General features: G+C 38.5%; 1 protein-coding gene across 1 annotated transcript in view; it reads left to right on the top strand.

Moving 5' to 3' along the window:
• fbxw10 (F-box and WD repeat domain containing 10) overlaps positions 1 to 17486 on the top strand; it is a 64459-nt gene that overhangs the window by 19101 nt on the left and 27872 nt on the right. Inside the window, exons 4-5 of the mRNA XM_043715223.1 lie at positions 2616 to 2743; positions 13545 to 13655. Coding sequence (XP_043571158.1) covers positions 2616 to 2743; positions 13545 to 13655 — 239 coding nt within the window. The remainder of the gene's footprint in view (positions 1 to 2615; positions 2744 to 13544; positions 13656 to 17486) is intronic.

The raw sequence follows: 17486 nt of genomic DNA, 5'->3' as shown, positions 1-17486 counted from the left end.
TTAGACTCATATTTTTAGATTATTATTGAATGCAAACTTTACCATCTGCCCTGGTGGGATTTGAACCAAGGTCCCGAGAGCATTTTCTAGGTCGCTAGATTAATAGTCTAGTGCCAATACCACTTGGCCAATGCTACCCTATAAATATTTGGAGATTGAAGGAATAGAAAGTTAAGACTTTGAGGAGGTGATGAGCAAGTTGGACAAAGAAGAGCCAGTGGACGTGATTTATTTGGATTTCCAGAAGGCCTTTGACAAGGTACCGCAAGGGAGGCTGCTAAATAGCATTAGAGCCTATGGTGTTAGACAAGGAACTGGCATGGACAGAGGATTGGCTGACTGGCAGAAAGTAGAGAGTCAGAATAAAGGGGTCTTTTTCAGGATGGCAGCAGTTGACTGATGGAGTTCTATAGATGCCCATGTTGGGACCACAATTATCCACATTATATATTAACAAGCTGGATGAAGGAACTGAGAGCATTGTTGCTAAGTTTGCAGATGTTACAAAAATTGGTGGAGGGACAGGTAGTATTGAGGAAACAGGGAGCCTGCAGACAGACTTAGATAAGCTAGGAGTGTGGGTAAAGAAGTGGCAGATGGAATACAATGTGGGAAAGCGTGAGGTTATGCAGTTTGGTAGGAAGATAAAGGCATGGACTATTTTCTAAATGGAGAAAGGCTCCAGAAATCTAAAGTATGAGGGGACGTAGGAGTGGGTAAAGAAGTGGCAGATGGAATACAATGTGGGAAAGCGTGAGGTTATGCAGTTTGGTAGAAGATAAAGGCATGGACTATTTTCTAAATGGAGAAAGGCTCCAGAAATCTAAAGTATGAGGGGACGTAGGAGACTTATTTCAGGATTCTCTTATACAGGTTCAGTTGGTGGTTAGGAAGACAAATGCAATGTTAGCATTCATTTTAAAACTCTGTATAAAACTCTGATCAAATTGCATTTCGAATATTATGAACAGTTTTGTGCTCCCTATTTAAGGAACAATATGCTAACCTTGAGGGGGATCTGGAGGATGATTCAGGGGATGAAGGGCTTATCATATGAGGAGTGGCCGAATATTCTGGATCTGTAATCGATGGAGTTTAGAAGGGTGAAGGGGGATCTGATTGAAACTTACAAAATATTGAGAGGTCTTGATACAGTGGACATGGAGCAGTAAGGGCACAGCCTCAGTGTGAAGAGACCACCCTTTAGAACTGAGATGAGAAGGATTTTCTTCAGTCAGAGAGTACTAATCTGTGGAACTCATTGCTGCAGAGGGCTGTGGAGGCCAACTCATTCAGTGTGTTTAAGGCAGAGATGGATAAGTTCTTGATTGGTAAGGGGATCAAGGGTTACAGGAAGAAGGCAAGAAAATTGGGTCGAGAAACATATCAGCCATTATTGAATGGTGGACCAGACTCAATGGGTCAAATAGCCTAATCTTACTCCTCTATCTTATAGTCTTATTACATGGAAGGAGGTTTGCCTATTCCCTGCTAAAAAGTACATTTTCCTCTAAAGAATGTGCTTTCTATTGGCCAGTGTTTTATATTGCACTTCATACTCCTTTTGTTTTCAGACTCCTGCTATGTTTCTGATGATTTTTAGATATGATTTTGCAGTTAGCTATTATTTTGCTTGCTCACTGAATTGAATACCATTGAGCTTTAACTGCCATGACAGAAAAATGAAGACAGCTCAACATCTGAGATCAAGTAGTTTGAATATCAATGAGGCTGGATTGGAATATTAAATCTCCAGTGCACTTTAATGTAACCATGGCTGCAGCAGCCAAATATCTGGTATTGTTATTTACTTATGAATCATGAAGGAGGGTAGATCTTCATCATTGCTCATCTTCAGAGTATTGCCATCCAGAGAACAGATTGGTCACTACTGCTGTGAGATAAATCCTTACCACAGTTCACCCTGCTGTAAGATCAATCTTGCAGTTTGGCTGCCACCAAACTCTCTCTTGGTGGGGATCTATAGGCCCTCTCTTGGTCAGTGCAGTGGAGGAAAACTCAGTAGACTAATGAGAAGAGGCTCATGTCTTAAACATGAATGGTTTCTTTCAAGATAGCAACTAGCTCTTAATTACATTGAAATGATGGACATAGTTATTGAAACTGTGAAGGAAACCTCAATGTTAAATCTTAATCCTTCAAGATCCAAAGCTGTTCTCCTGTCTGAGTCCATTTGACTTTGTCATCTTTGGGCAGTGCTTAAAGTTCTATTTGGCTTTAACCATTTCTGACCCTTACATGATAACTGTAAGTTATCTGAAGATAACTGCCATTTTCAGATGTCAAATTAATTTTCACAAAAACTCATAATCAGTTAGTCTGGGAATTCTCTGAACTCCAGGCATACCAATCCAATTTCACTGTTTAAAATCTAACGAAAGTTTAGATCTGGATAAATGGAAATGTAGAAACTGCAAATGCTGGAAGTATGAAATGGAAACAGAAGATTTTGAAAATACTCAGCAGGTCAGGCAGCATTTGAGTGTAACAGAGTTAATGTTTCAGGTTGACTACCTTCCATCAGAACTATACAATCTTAATATTAGTGCTTTCTTTACATTTAAAAATGCCGAATTAATTTTTTGTTCCATTAGGCTTTCTAGATCAGAACTCTCTCCAAAACTGCATGCTTGTGTCACGCCATTGGGCCTACCTGGGAAAGGAGTTTACAAGGGATAAACTAGCCATCCAATGCATTTTTGATGAAATCACAAAGTTACAGGTATCATTAACTGTGCTTACGCCTGTTCAGATATATTTACTATAAACATTTCTGTCAGTTATCCCTTATCTGCCTTTCTTAGCAATTTCACTTTTGTTGTGTATTTTGTAAGTAAATTGGGAATCTACTTCGTAATGAGGTGCTCCGATGAACAATGATGAGATGTTAATTTTGAAACAAAAAAACAATTTTAATGATCGTTTATGAGGTATCTTGAGATCATTGAGTTATTTGAGGACCCGACTGTGCTGCTTTCCCGCCAAGATCAGGTGGATAATTGGTACAAACGCCTGCAAAGTTGTTTTGTATTTGCTTATTTTGCTCAGTCAGTAACAAAGAACAAAGCCAAGCATTATTTGAATAGACTACCACCAAATCTGGTGGAATAGAAATTTTTATCCAATTTTAATTTGGTTCAGAAAAAAGAGTTTTAAAAGACTTAAAAAAATAGTTTTGGGGTTTTGAATTCCAAAATATAACAGCTAGACTGTTACTGCAATTATGAAATTAACATAATTGTGTAAAATCATTTTGAAAGCAATTTGACAGATTGACAACTAGGGTAAAATTTAAGAAACATAAAATTTAATCTGTTGTGCATGCTGTGGAGACTTGGGAAACTAAAGTCTTCCCTCTGGAAGTTAGAAAAGTTTAGATTTGCATTTTCTCTGCATCTGCTACAGTGCATCTCCTTTGTAGTGCGCTGTGGAGAATGAGGGCAAGTCTGGAGCTTTTGTAGGGCTCAGCCATTTTACTTCCATAGAGGTTCATATTCTTTGCAGAATTACTGCTACAAGAATACTGGCAATATTGGAATATAAAACATTACACTTTAAAATCAGAGATTACTATTTAAATTAAAAACCCTTTTGGTTTATTTTAATCTGAGGGTAAGTATTGATCACAATATTTATTCCAAGTTATTCAAGATTATTTCAGGCCTTATTTACATCACACATTTGCCCACGTACAAAACATATAAAAATGACACCTCAGCACCAAAACAGATGAGTTGTAACCCAACTCAAATCCAAAGTGGGAATCCTTGAAACTCACAGTGGGAGACCCTGAACCCTACCGGGGGGACCTTGAAACCCACCAAATGAAATCCTGAAGCCTAATATAGAGGAACTTGAAACTTGTCATGGGCAGCCCTGAACCCCACCATGGGAGGGCAGTTGTGTCAGGTATGCTTTCAGTTGGGAGGATGAACAGGGTGAATGCCAGTTCTTACATCAGGTCGATTCTGATTCGCGTTTCACATCTTCAGGAAGCAGTTTTGACTTAGCGTTGATGACCTGTGTACAACATATGTTGACACCAAGGAGAACTTGCAAAAAACCTTTTTATTCATTCATAGGATGTAAGTGTCACTGGTTGGACCTGCATTTATTGTCCTTTCCTAGATGCCTTTGAGTAGGAACTGGTGAGCTTCCCTCTTGAGTCACTGCAGTCCATGTGCTGCAGGCAATAAACTCACAATGCCATTAGGGAGAATTTGACTCAACAGCACTGAAGGAACAGCAATGTGTTTCCAAGTTAACATGGTGAGTGGCTTGGTCAGCAGGCTGCAGGTGGTGGTTTTCTCATGTATCTGCTCCCCTTTTGCTTCTAGATGGTAATGGTAGCTGATATATATTGGAATATGCTCAGTTCTTTAGCAGTTGCATTTACAACTTGCATCACTTGCATCTTGCTTTTGAAATCTGCAAAATAATTAGGATCCTTTCGTACCTTATAAGCTACCTCCACCTCTGGTACAAAATTGAATTAGGGACAATTTCATTGGCAAGGGTGTCATTGGCAAGGTCAGAATTTGTTGTCCATTCTTAACTGCCCCTTGAACCAAGTGAGTGCTTCAGAGGACAATTAAGGGTAAACTACCACACTGTGGTTGAAGATATAAAGAGGCCATACCAATAAGGAGGGCAGGTTTCCTTTCCAAAAAGGATCTTAGTGAACCTTTTGGGATTTTACAACAATAGTTTCATGGTTATCATTAATGAGGTTTGTTTACAATTCCAGATTTACTAACTGAAATCAAATTATTATGGTGGGATTAGGCTTAGGACAGTGGCTTAGTAGTCGAGCAATCTTGCCACTATGCCACCAACTCCCCTGAGATCAGTTGCACTTGTTCATCCAACAACCAGTTTATTATTAAATGTATCTCTTCATAAGTGGAGTTACAGAAAATAGAGTAAAATATGATTTATAGATTTGTTAATTCATCTCTTTTAGTGGGTTTGAATCTAACTGATGGGATAGTTGTCCTCTCTATGTTGAGTGTAAATATAGAGTGTAAAATAAGCTTTGATGCTTTTGATGTGCACAAAACTGCACCCAAATTATTCATTTCAGTCAGAGAGTAGAATGGTGTGTGATGTAAAAGTAAAAATTCATTCCAGTGTAAATATAAGGGCATAAGTAATAGGACCAAGAGTAAGTCATATAGCCCATCAGACCTGCTCTCCATTCAACTTGAGCTCGTCTGAACATCATTTTCAACTTCACTTTCCTGCTTGATTCCCATCATTTCTTGACTTGTTTATTTCCCAAAAATCTATCTCAGTCTTGGATATAATCAATGAAGCAACTGGGATATACAGTTCCAAAGATTGACAAACCTTTGAGTGAAGGAATGTCTCCTTCATTTCAGTCTTAAATGACTGTCCCCTTATCCTGAGATGATGACACCTAGTTCCAGATTCTCTAAATGGGAGAAAACAGCCTTTCAGCATCTACCCTGCTAAGTTACATTTCAATGAGAATACCTGTTAATCTCCTAAATTCTGGACAATATAGGCCAAAGCCAATGTAATAATCTTTGATCGAAATGACTGATTTGTATGTTGCAGTTCTGAAGTTTGGTAGCTCAAGAAGTTTGTCTTGAACTGGCTCTACCAAACTTGATCTGGGAATATTTAAGGCTAATACTATGTTCTAGAAGAAAAAACCTATTCCATTATTTGCATGGACATCCTCCAGCTCAATAAGTTAACTGTATTTGCTAGATATGTGTTGGGGCCTGTTTTCAAGTCAAAACTGTAGCCAGTTCTAGCCCCATTTGTCCACATCAACTCCCAAGACCAGCTTCTTCTTTAAAAGCTGCTTCTAAAAATAAGGCACAAAATCGCAATGGGATAGCAAATGTTTTCAGAAAATCAGAGTACTAGAAGAAGAACATTGATGGGTCAAATGGTCTTTTCTATTCCTTTTTACTCACTTGTTATTAATTCTGTTATCGCAAAGGATGCCCATGTAAGGGTTGTTAACAGCTAGCATCAAGTATCTGCTAGTTTCGTTTTATCTGGTTGGTAAAAATTGGGAATATTGATCTGGAGCTTTTCCTAAGCTTACCAGAACAACATCCAGTGGCTAAGCAATCTTTGGACAAATTGGGATTGGCCTGAAAACACATTTTTCTTTGAGCTAACTGAATGGCAGTAAGATGTATTTTTTGATACAATTATCTTTACCATAAAAAAAATGAAAGAAAATAGGCACCACGACAAAGCTGAAAACAGTGGAAAAGATAAAGAAAGAAATGGAAAAAAAAATGCACAAAGAAACACATAGAGAGATAAAACAAGATAAAAAAAGCAGAATGCACAAAGGAAAGGTAAAGGAAACAGCCCTAGAAGCATGCATCAGGCAACTAGAAAATAAACAAGTGCACATTTCTAAGAATCTCTTCAAGAAGAAGACTGACTCAAAGATATTACAGGTATTTATGAGAGCTCGTCATTTAGAATGTTATCTATCGAATTATATGCAAATAAGGTGATTGTATTTTCCACTCTGGACTTTTGGCTTTATTTCCATAGTTAAGATCAACAAATAGTTCATTCTAGCTGTTCTTGCAAATTGTGATCATCCTTTTGGACTGTTTAATTTTACAAATCATTTGTATATAGCCTCTTGGCTGTTTCAGTCCTACTGATGATTCCAGAGTTGAATAAAAGGTCAAAAGTGTGAGGTAGCAAGTTGTGTATTTAAACCATTTAAATTTGTGCTTTCTTGTGAAGCAACCTGAGGACAGAAGATAGCAGCAGTTAGAAATTCCTTGTTGCTCTGTGTAGCCTCTTCACCTCTGATGTGCTTTGTGGCTTTCTGTATGTTAGCCCATACAACAGTAATTCAGGTTCTTGATGAATCAGATGTCTCAAAGCTTTTGCAAAACTAATGTTTAGATGGCTACTATAATGCAGACTTACATAAATAATCTGGCTTCTAAGGTAAGAAGAAGTTTGACTGCCTGTGATTCTTTGTCAGTTATCTGCTGATACATAAAGTTAAGATTGTTTTTCCTTTAAACAAGTGCTTGCTGATGTTACTGTGCATTACATATACAAAGCTGATTGACTACCCTGACTCCAATTAGGAGAGAGAGTGACAAAAGGTGAGGTGGGTGCCTTCATACCAGAACATGATCTCATGTATCTTCTTAAAGGTTCATGCATATCTGGTCATGAATGTATGCCATAGCACTGCATTCTATCTTTCCCTTTAAGAAATGGGAACCCTGTTCTCAAAACCTACACCATGATGTATATGGATACAAAGAGTCTTACATTCAGTTAATACTTTGGTGGGCACACAATAAGACCAGATCTAGTACTTTTGCATTGATCATGACTTGGCAATGTAGCTTCACTCTGCCGTTTGCAATCTGTCATCATGGATAGATGTGTGTTATTGGTCATGGATTTGTGAATGCTGTCTAGTATGATATCTTCAATGTCCTTGTTTTCAACAGCTATGGTGGGTAATTGATGAATTGTAGTGTGGATATGCCATACACTTCTTAAAAGCACCCGACCATTAGTCATTAAGATGTCATAGGACAAAGGCTGGATACAGGATGTAGTATCTTTCCACAATGTCTTTGTATGGAAGTCTTGAAGTTGTATTCTTTTTCTGGACTTAAATTGAGGATAATTGTCTGCATGATCTTTTTATCCAAATTTCCTCATTCTTTCCAACAATACTCTGTGCTTATTTGGCTGTGGAAGGGAAGAACTGTATGGATCTCTCCCCCAAACATGACAGCTGCCATTGAGGGTAAATCATTGCCTAAAGGAGGATAATGTTGATTTAATGTAGCTATGTGAAAATGCACTTCACTATCATAGACTTTACCGTTCAAGCAACATGCTCTGCAAGACAATGAGATTGGGGCTAGTGAGGAGAGATTATGTCAAGTAGTCCATTTACTGCACATCTAGGAAGGGAGTGTACTGCAGACCATTATTGGACACAAATTGTTGAGGCACGCTGAACATACAGAATATGACAGGCAATCAATGCCGTTGTACTGGTGGGTATTTATAACTTAGTGTGTAAAAGAAAATTTAATTAACTAGTCAGTCACCAGAATATAGTTGTGTTTGTGGATAAGGAATGTGTCAGTTACAATCATACGCCACGGCTCAGAACAAATGCTGTGTGGAAAGAACAGGCCTCTTGATTGTTGATGTTGATGGAATTGGTGTTTCACACAACCTGATTGATTTTCTTGTTAATGCCAGGCCAATATATGGATTCATGTACCATTCACTTTGAATTTCACTGTACCCACATCACCTGTACATATAAAGTCTAACATGTCTTGACATATAGCTTGCGGAATTAGGATTTGTTTGCCTTTGACTAATACATTCTCAGAGCATATTGGCTCATGTCTGAATGACAAGAAATAAAATAATGTTTCAGGGACCTGTTGTATGTGTTCATCACCTGCTGATGATGACCTCCTTGAGCTGTTGCAGCTGGTTATCATCTGATGTAACTTGCTAAATTTGCTCTGATTGGCTGTGACCAAAACATATGAGATTACTTTTGCAACCTGGAGGCTTTGATTTTACAATCTATGGGATTCATACCTCTTAGACTTCCTTGACATACTTGTGTGTCATGGATGGAACTTCAAAAGCTCATTTGGCATTGCTCCTTGCAGATGCAACTGGCTGCTACAATTAGTTTGAACTTGTGTCCTTCTAGTAGTGTGTCAATGCATTTTTTTTTTACTTTGTCCAGATGTACTTTTCTAAAATGTTTCATGAGTGAATGACCAGTTTCACAACCTTTTCAGCTAAGGTAGCTTTGCTGAAGGCACATTCTATACTTTGATGTTAGCACCTGCTGACAAATTGTTTGATCATTTCACGCGGCTGCTGTTAATACGTCCTGAACTCAAGCCTTTGAATTATTAAAATGAAGAGGGGCACAGATAGGGTCATAGGAAGAATCTTTTCTCCTAAGTAGAATGGCCAGTTACTTGGGGGCAATGATTAAGGTAATGGCCAGGAGTTTTAGAGTGTTTTAAGTTGAATTTTCTTTAACCAGAGGGTGGTGGGTATTTAGAACTCTCTGCCAGAAAGAATGGTGAAGGCAGGAAACATGACAACCTTTAAGGAGTATTTCAACGAACACTTAAAATGCCACAATATACAAAGTGATGAACCAAGTGCTTGGAAATGGGATTAAAGGAATGGGCTGAAGGGCCTCTTTCCTTGCTATAATACTCCATGAGTCTATCATCGACTATACTGACTGCCCCTTTTCATTCTTGGTATGTCTTGTATTCCTTCTCCTGGAACTTACCTTGGCTCACTTTAAAGCCAATTAGATTAGATTCCCTACAGTGTGGAAACAGGCCCTTGGGCCCAACCATCCACACTGACCCTCCGAAGAGTAACCCACCCAGACTCTCTGACTATTGCACCTAACATGGCCAAATCACCAGACTGCACATCGGAGGAAACCCACGCAGACACAGGGAGGATGTGCAAACTCCACACAGAGAGTCGCCCGAGGCTGGAATTGAACCTGGTACCCTGGTGCTGTGAGGCAGCAGTGCTCAGTGCTAACCACTGAGCCACTGTGCCGCCCCAATATTTAAATTTCTACAAGCAAAAGGGTTTGTTAAATGTTGTCAACGGTGATGGTTCCTCATCAAACTTCATGTCGTCAATCTGTTTCTGGCAGCATATTTGTTGAGAATTTCACTACTGTTCAATCTCAGGAATGCAGCACCATCTATTTCAGAGATATAGAATATGCAGTTCATGGTTTGTCATTTCTATTTCCCTCTGGGTTGTTCCAAACTGTTCAATCCCTGTTTCACCATAAGCCACCAGCATGATTTCGCTCAGTTTCAGAGCAACTTCCTTTAGGTACCCAATTTCTTCTTCATTTTCAGGAAAGATCTTAGGGTTAAAATCTGAGTGAGATGTTGTTGCTCTGTGGTCTGTGGTAAGAAGCTTCAGCTTTAGACTTATGGATGTTGGTTAATTTCACACCCTTTAACTAATCAGGTATTTCTTTTCTCTGAGGTTTAAGTCCAGTCATTTCATGGAGTTATGTACATCCTGTGTCTATTATACTGTCAGACTCATCATTATCATTTACCAGCGTATGCCCCTTTATATTTCCTTTCTTTCCCATTTGCCATGCTGGTAACCTTCTTTTCACCATTTCCTTTGTTGTTCAGCACATCCTTCCCCAATCATTGGACTTGCCAAAATTCTGTAACTTTGCTTCATATGTAGGACATGTTCTTTTGAGTACAAACTCATGTGGCCATCCAAAGCTCTTACATATCTTTCTCATCATGCTGCACATTCCCTCATTGCTTTTTGGCTGCATCAACTGTTCTACCTTTCACTCACTTGACTGAAAGCTTGACGTTGAGGCAGTCAGCAATTTCATTTGTCTGCTCATGATCCTGTGATATTGTGAGCTTGCCGTGCCCTGTCCTGCCAGTGCTCTACTGACATTAACATGTGCAGAGACCCAAATGAGGTGACTGACCAGCCTTTCACCCATTTGAATTGACACGTGTTAGCTTAATTTCACAAACTTGTTGAAAAATTGTCGTTAGGCGCACTTAATTCCAAGCTTTGAAGTCTATATCAGTGGATCTGGTGATTTAACTTTGACTGGAGTTGGATGCTGAATTTCTCAAAACTCTAGTGTGAGTTTTTTTGCTTCCATCCTCATTTATCTCCCAGCTAAACAAATCTTAACGCTTCTCTCCTGCCCACAGTAGGATGGAGCTGACCCTTTTCTTTTCATTCATGTCTTTTCAAAAACTGCTGAATACAAATTTGCACTTTTGTTCAAACTGCTCAAATGCCTCTAGAGATCATTGACCTCCCAATTTGTCCTGAGTTGGAGCTGTGAAGGCATTGCAGTTGCAGTCATTTAGTCCATGTTTCTCTCTGTCCCTTTGGCGCCAATTGGCTTGATCTCCCCCTCCATCTAATGAGCATCTATATTTCTTATAAAGTTTGGGATTTATTTGTAGAAACCTGCAGCCACAATGTGATGACTTGTGGTTTCCAGAAGTTTGAAATTTCAAATTTAAATGGAATTCCGAACGTGTCTCAGACCACATCATGTGCTAGGAGCACCATACATTAGTGCTTGGAGCCCTGACTGTTGCGCAATAGTGAGCAGTATGGCACTCTGGCTCCTTAAGTGTACACTGACATGAATACTTGGTTCCTAAATCATGTTGGAATAATATAACAATATATCACAGATTGAAAAGAGATGGAAATCACTGTAGTATACATTTGAATTATGGGGAAGAGGCTAAAAAGAGTGAAAAATAGACAGGCCTAGAGTCTTATTGAGACTGTCACACATGACTGCAGTCTTTAATTACATAACCCTCCCTTGTGTCTTTTTGTTACAGTGAAAATGCCATTACTCAATTGGAATTAATGATTGTACGTTGGAAACTGCAAACTCTGGTCCAATTGACACCCAGATTAGAAGCAAATGTGTCAGTTAAATCCAGCACTGGGACTATAAAACTGCTAAGTGGAAAATCCAACCAAGATATCATTCAAAGCCAAAACCTTATCACTAGAGGCACCAAATTTTCCTTTTCTGATATTTAAAGCAGATAAATTAATCTAGGAGAAATAGCTAGCTGGAAAGGAATGCAGACTTTTGAAAGTAAGGCTTTGTGAATTCAGTACCTTTCTAAATTCTGAAGCCACTGCTGTTTTCACTCTTGCTAGATATTGTTTTGAATGAAATGATGACAAGTAACTACAAGTAATTTGTCTTTGGAACCATAAATTTTTGTACTTTTGTTAACACATTTAATACTGTTTAGATTTGGAGAATGGAGAAGCAATTCAGTTGGTAGGTAATCTCCACCTTCGTACAGGTAAGCTTTCAGCAGAATGAATAAATTAAGAAAAATAAAAGAAAAATACTCCCCTTGATTCAAACAAATTGATTAAATTACCAAGTCAGCAAAAATACCATTTATTTAAATCACACTTGTTAAAAAAGTTTTTTTTTGGAAGGATAGAAATGTGGGACAGTCTGGTATCATTTCATTATAATTAATATGCACCAAATGCATAGGGAGCGATGCAATTATTTTCCATTACAAAACTGATATTTAAGAAGATTTAAATAGCAATAATGTGCATAGTCAGAGGACAGACAGGAGAACAGCAGTAAGTGGCAATCCACATTCAGAGAACTATTGCAGGCAAGATGGGCCAAATGGCCTCCTTCTGCTCCAGAACAATTTGGTGAAACATTCTCTTTTTGTGTTGTTATATTTGAATTCAGTGTAGTTTTGATATCAATTCTGTTAGCTCTTGTATTTTTTATTTCCTTTTATAGCTAGGTAAAGCCAATTTGAATTCATTTACATAATTGTAACCCTTTTCAAATGATCTGCTTATTGAATAGGTTAAATTCTTATATACAAAACCAGTGAATCGCTGATCTGAAAATGATTTCAAAGATGAGTCATTATTTGGTTGGCACAGCAGCACAGTGGCTAGCACTGCTGCCTCACAGTGCCAGAGACCTGGGTTCAATTCTTGCACCAGGCAACTGTCTGTGTGGAGTTTGCACATTCTCCCCTTGTCTGCGTGGGTTCCCTCTGAGTGCTCCGGTTTCCTCCCACAGTCCAAAGATGTGCTGGTTAGGTGAATTGGCCATGCTAAGTTGCCTGTATGTAAGGCGAAGGGGTAAATGTAGGGGAATGAGTCTGGGTGGGTTGCTCTTCGGCGGGTCAGTGTGGACTTGTTGGGCTGAAGGGCCTGTTTCCACACTGTAGGGAATCTAATCTAAGCAGGTTATTTAAAATGATGATAGTCTTCAAAAATTAAAGTTAGGGTCGTTAATTAATATGCTACAACTAGTTATGTGTTTTGATTGTAATGGAAATCTTAGTTGATATATACAAGATATAAATTAGGTCAGTAATGCAGTGACACAATATGTTGAGATGTGGGCAGTGCTCACCTTCTCAGCTGCAAGCTTCTTGTCTTGGCTGGGCTGACAGGAGTAGACACTGATTAATGACTATGTAGGTTCTCATACAGTGAGTGGAAAGACCAGGGAGTGAATGCCCTGAACTTGTACCACCACCCCTCCCAGTGTTTGGCTACAAAATACCATTAACAAATATATGTCTGCAGCTCATTTTCAATTCTGATGTAGGGCTAAACAAAAACTAAAAACAAATTAGAGATAAAGCAAAAAAGAAAGATTAACATGTAAGCTAAAAGTGGAAAAGGTTTTAAGTACACAGCAAGACCACTATTATCTGACTATATTGAAGATAAATAAATGCTTCGGGAACAGACTCCTCTTAATAAGTTTTATTTTTATCTTAGACAACAATCTGTTCAGGTGCTGATTATTTCCAGAATTGTCTGTTAATATGGCATATTTTGTTTTAGTAAGGAATAACTTGAGAAATTAATAAATTGTAAAGCAATTGCTGTTTTCCTCATTGTATATTTGTTTATAACAGGCTACAGCTCCTCACAATATTAACACAGTGTATGCAAAGATCTGTCAAATTCCAGTACCAAGAATAGATGAGAAGGGATTCACCATACCAACACAAAATTTGAAGAAAAAGGTACAGATTTTTGCAGAAACGTATGGCGATCATGACATGTATTTACCTAAATAATAGACTGTAGTAAGTGAGTTGTATCCCTACCTTTGAGCCTAAAGGCCTGGGTTCAAGTCCCATAGATTCAAGAAGTGTGTCATTCAAGTTTCTGAACAGGCTGATTAAAAATATCTGTATTGTAAAGAATGAAATTTATGTATTACTTGTGGAGTGCTTTGAGCGTTAATAAAGGTGGGTAGCAAGAATTAAGTTAGGAAATAAGTTGTTTAATAATATTTGTCTTAATAAAATAAATAAAAATGGTGGGATATGAAGACAGAGCAAATAAGTTTCTTTTGAAGATCATTCACAATTTGCTTGAAAAACACAATGGATTTTATTCAGAAAATGATGGTAGCTAATATTTGAATACATTTATGTTTTGCTAATAGGTAGGCTAATATATAATCTGGGATATTAAAGTAATTAAATCAAGCAGATATTCAGCAACACCATATCCCAAATGTATTACTGCTACCTGCAGCCATTCTTCCTAAACCAAAATTATGGAGTGTTTATAGATAGATAGATCACTCACTTGATACCATCTTCTGTACAAACATTATTGTAAAAGAACAATTCCTATTCTATCAGTATAGTAATTATGCTTAAAGTCTGAATGCTCACAGTTGTTAATTCACAGAAATATTCTGTCAGATTGTAGCAACATCATTGAACATGTAAAATTTGTTTGAAATGATTTGCTAGCTAGATACACTCATTTTTCACTGCTACTTATATGAAACATGTGTAGGTGAATGATTCCCTATGCCATTAGTTACTTAGAGTCATAGAATCATACAGCCTGGTAACAGACCCTTCGGTCCAACTAGTCCATGCTGACCATGTTCCCAAACAAACTTTGCTGAAGGGAGTTATCTTTTGCAACCCCAATTTATCCAAACATTGTCAATTTGAATGCAGTGAAAGAACTGTGACCACATACTTTAAATCTCTTGAAACGGCAACTCATTAGCCAAGTAACAAACACAAAATTTGAAAAAAATTACAGTTGAATTTATTTTAAAATTATGGCACATTTTTATATGCCTTTTTATCATCCACATTTTATTTCAAGACTCCAAGTGCTACAACCAGATTTTAAGTTGAAACTGGCATATTGACTGACTTATTACAGTGCTGTTCCTTTAATGTGTGATTGTATACAACATCTTAAACATCTGTTATTCTAAATTCTGTAGTTAGTTTACCATCTAGTGGTAGGTCATTGCAATAGCTTACTGCTGGATTCAGACAGTGATGTGGACTGTGATCCTTTTAGTATTTGTTCCCACCCTCCATCGTGTCAAAGGCCTTAAAAGTATTACAGAGAAACAGGGAGAACAACGAAAGAAAATACAAATAAAATAAAAATGTTTTTGGCAGTTTAATCTGCTCCAGATTTCTTTCGATGCTATTCATAGATTAGCTGCAGCGAGTTGCCAGACAGCATTTGGCATTAAAATAGAATTTGAAACAAGCTTAAGCAGTCTGAAGTCTCTGAGGATGAATGGAATTTAGCCTTACTTATTTGGAAAGAAACAGTGATTTTTACAGCATAAATAATCATTTTGACAGAATCAGTAAACACAAGAAAAGTGTAAGTTGATCGTAGATTATCCAAAAAAGCAGGCAGGTGATTTCAGACACACTTAGTCTTCATTATCATAAATGAATTGCAACTATATAGCACCTTAAAGTTCAGTGATTACAAACCAATTTAGATTTTATTGCAACAACATTTTATTGAACTTATATATCACCTCAAAGGCAGGCGATTACAGATCCATTTGGCTTTTGTTAAAACAGCAATTGCTTGCATTTATATATCACCTTGAACACAGAAAAGGTACTCCACAGAAATATTTTAAGATAAAAATGGGCATGGAGTCAAAAAAGGTGATAAAGTGGGTATAACTAAAAATCAGGCTGAAGAGGCGGGCTAAAGAAAGTGTCACTGAGGGTAACGGAGGGGGCAAAGCTGAAGGGTTTAGGGAAGGATGTGCAGACTGTAGAGCTAAGGCAGTTAAAAGTGGAATTTGCCAGGAATAAACTTCACTTGTTCAATGTCAAGCGAGAAGTTAGTGGTGTGACCCAGAGTTCACCATTGGGTATCTGACCATTTCTCATTTATGTTAAGAACCTGAATTCAATGGATCAAATTTGCAATCTGATCAAAGTTGAATCTGAGGGGAGTTAATGGTTACATTATGGTGAAAGATTGATGGGTCCTATGTGGCTGAGAATGTGCGGGGAGCATTTGGGATTCCAGACCAATTTTTCAGAAAAGAGGTCTGGTGGGGCTAACCCTTTAAATATTGGGTAGCTGTTTGAGCTTGTTAAGGGCCACTTAAAGCCAGTTGTTTGAGGTCAACTGGATTTCTCTGTTGGTCTCCAAGTAGCATGGATCAGCTTAACTTACCAGAGATTGACCTTTTGGTGTCAGACTGGGGTGGTTCCAGTATTCCTTGCAGGCCTAGAGGCCTGGAGACAGCAGCACCTGAAGCCATGGACTACCCTGTGAATCCAGCCCTCACCTGCCAACTGCCAACCTCCTAGCCCTCAACCCCACACAAGAGGGACCAGGCTGCAGACACCATTTTGCAATTTTAACTTGGCAAGTGTTGGAGGTGCCCTCTCTCTCTCTGTCACTTCATCTACCATAGCCTCCTGCCCTTGCTTCCAAACCAGATACATCCTATGAGAACCCACTGATCATACTTAAATGAATGATGAGCCACCCTGTTAATGGACTGATCCCGAGTGAAATAACTGTTTCCCACATAGTAAGCTGTCCATGTTGGCTGTAAGCAATCAAATTGATGGCAGATAATATTTAGTCCTGATAAATGTGAAGTCCTGGACAAGGAAAGAAAAAAAAGGCATTGTTATTATTCGATAAATATTGTTGGAATATGAAGTTGAAAAAAATTAGACCACCACACTTACACATTCTTTCCTTATGGAACAGCTCAATGCACATAGAATTTAGGATTAGTGGTGCTGGAAGAGCACAGCAATTCAGGCAGCATCCGAGGACAGGCAAAATCCGAGGACAGGCAAAATCGACGTTTCGGGCAAAAGCCTTTTACCTATAGAATTTAGGTCCAGGCCACACTTTGTGTATTGTGTCCAGTACTGCAGGCTGCTCAGTAAGAGGCAGAGAACCAATTTCTTCTTTTGGAGAACGGAGTGATCATGAAAAACACAAGTGAGGCTGCTCTATCCTCCAAGCAGATGATAGGTGATCAATACCAATGTGAGATAAAGAGCACAGTTGTCAGCCTAGAGAAGGTGAAATCTGCTTTCGTACACATCACACAGCAGTTTTATTGTCACATCATGTAACATAAAAATTGCTGTAAGCATGAGGGAGTGTGCACCATTTCATGAGTCAATCTAGCTCGCCTCAATACCGTTTCCAACAGCGGAAGATAAAGAAGTCAGCATCCAACATCCTTGCCCGATGCATTGGTGTGTAGTTGGGAGGTAGATTGCAGGGAGGGTGGTTGGGAGGTGGTTGCAAAAGAGTGGGCAAATCCCCTCTCTGGTCTTGTCCCTCCCTATCTCTGTAATCCTACCCAACCCCACAACCCAGCAAGATGTTTGCATTCTCCTCATTGTGGCTTTTTGTGCATTTCCTCCATCATTGATGACCACTAAACTATTGGTGGCACTGCCTTCAGTTATCTTAATCCCAAACTCTGGAAGTCCCTCCCTATCTCCGCCTTTCTTCCCATTAATTTCACTCTTTAATATTTTCTTCAAATCTATGTGTTTGACCATCATTTGTGG

Source organism: Chiloscyllium plagiosum, chromosome 24, assembly GCF_004010195.1.
Source record: "Chiloscyllium plagiosum isolate BGI_BamShark_2017 chromosome 24, ASM401019v2, whole genome shotgun sequence".
Lineage (NCBI taxonomy): Eukaryota > Metazoa > Chordata > Chondrichthyes > Orectolobiformes > Hemiscylliidae > Chiloscyllium > Chiloscyllium plagiosum.
Note: the sequence above shows the minus strand (reverse complement) of the source record. Positions and strands in the feature narration are given on the sequence as shown.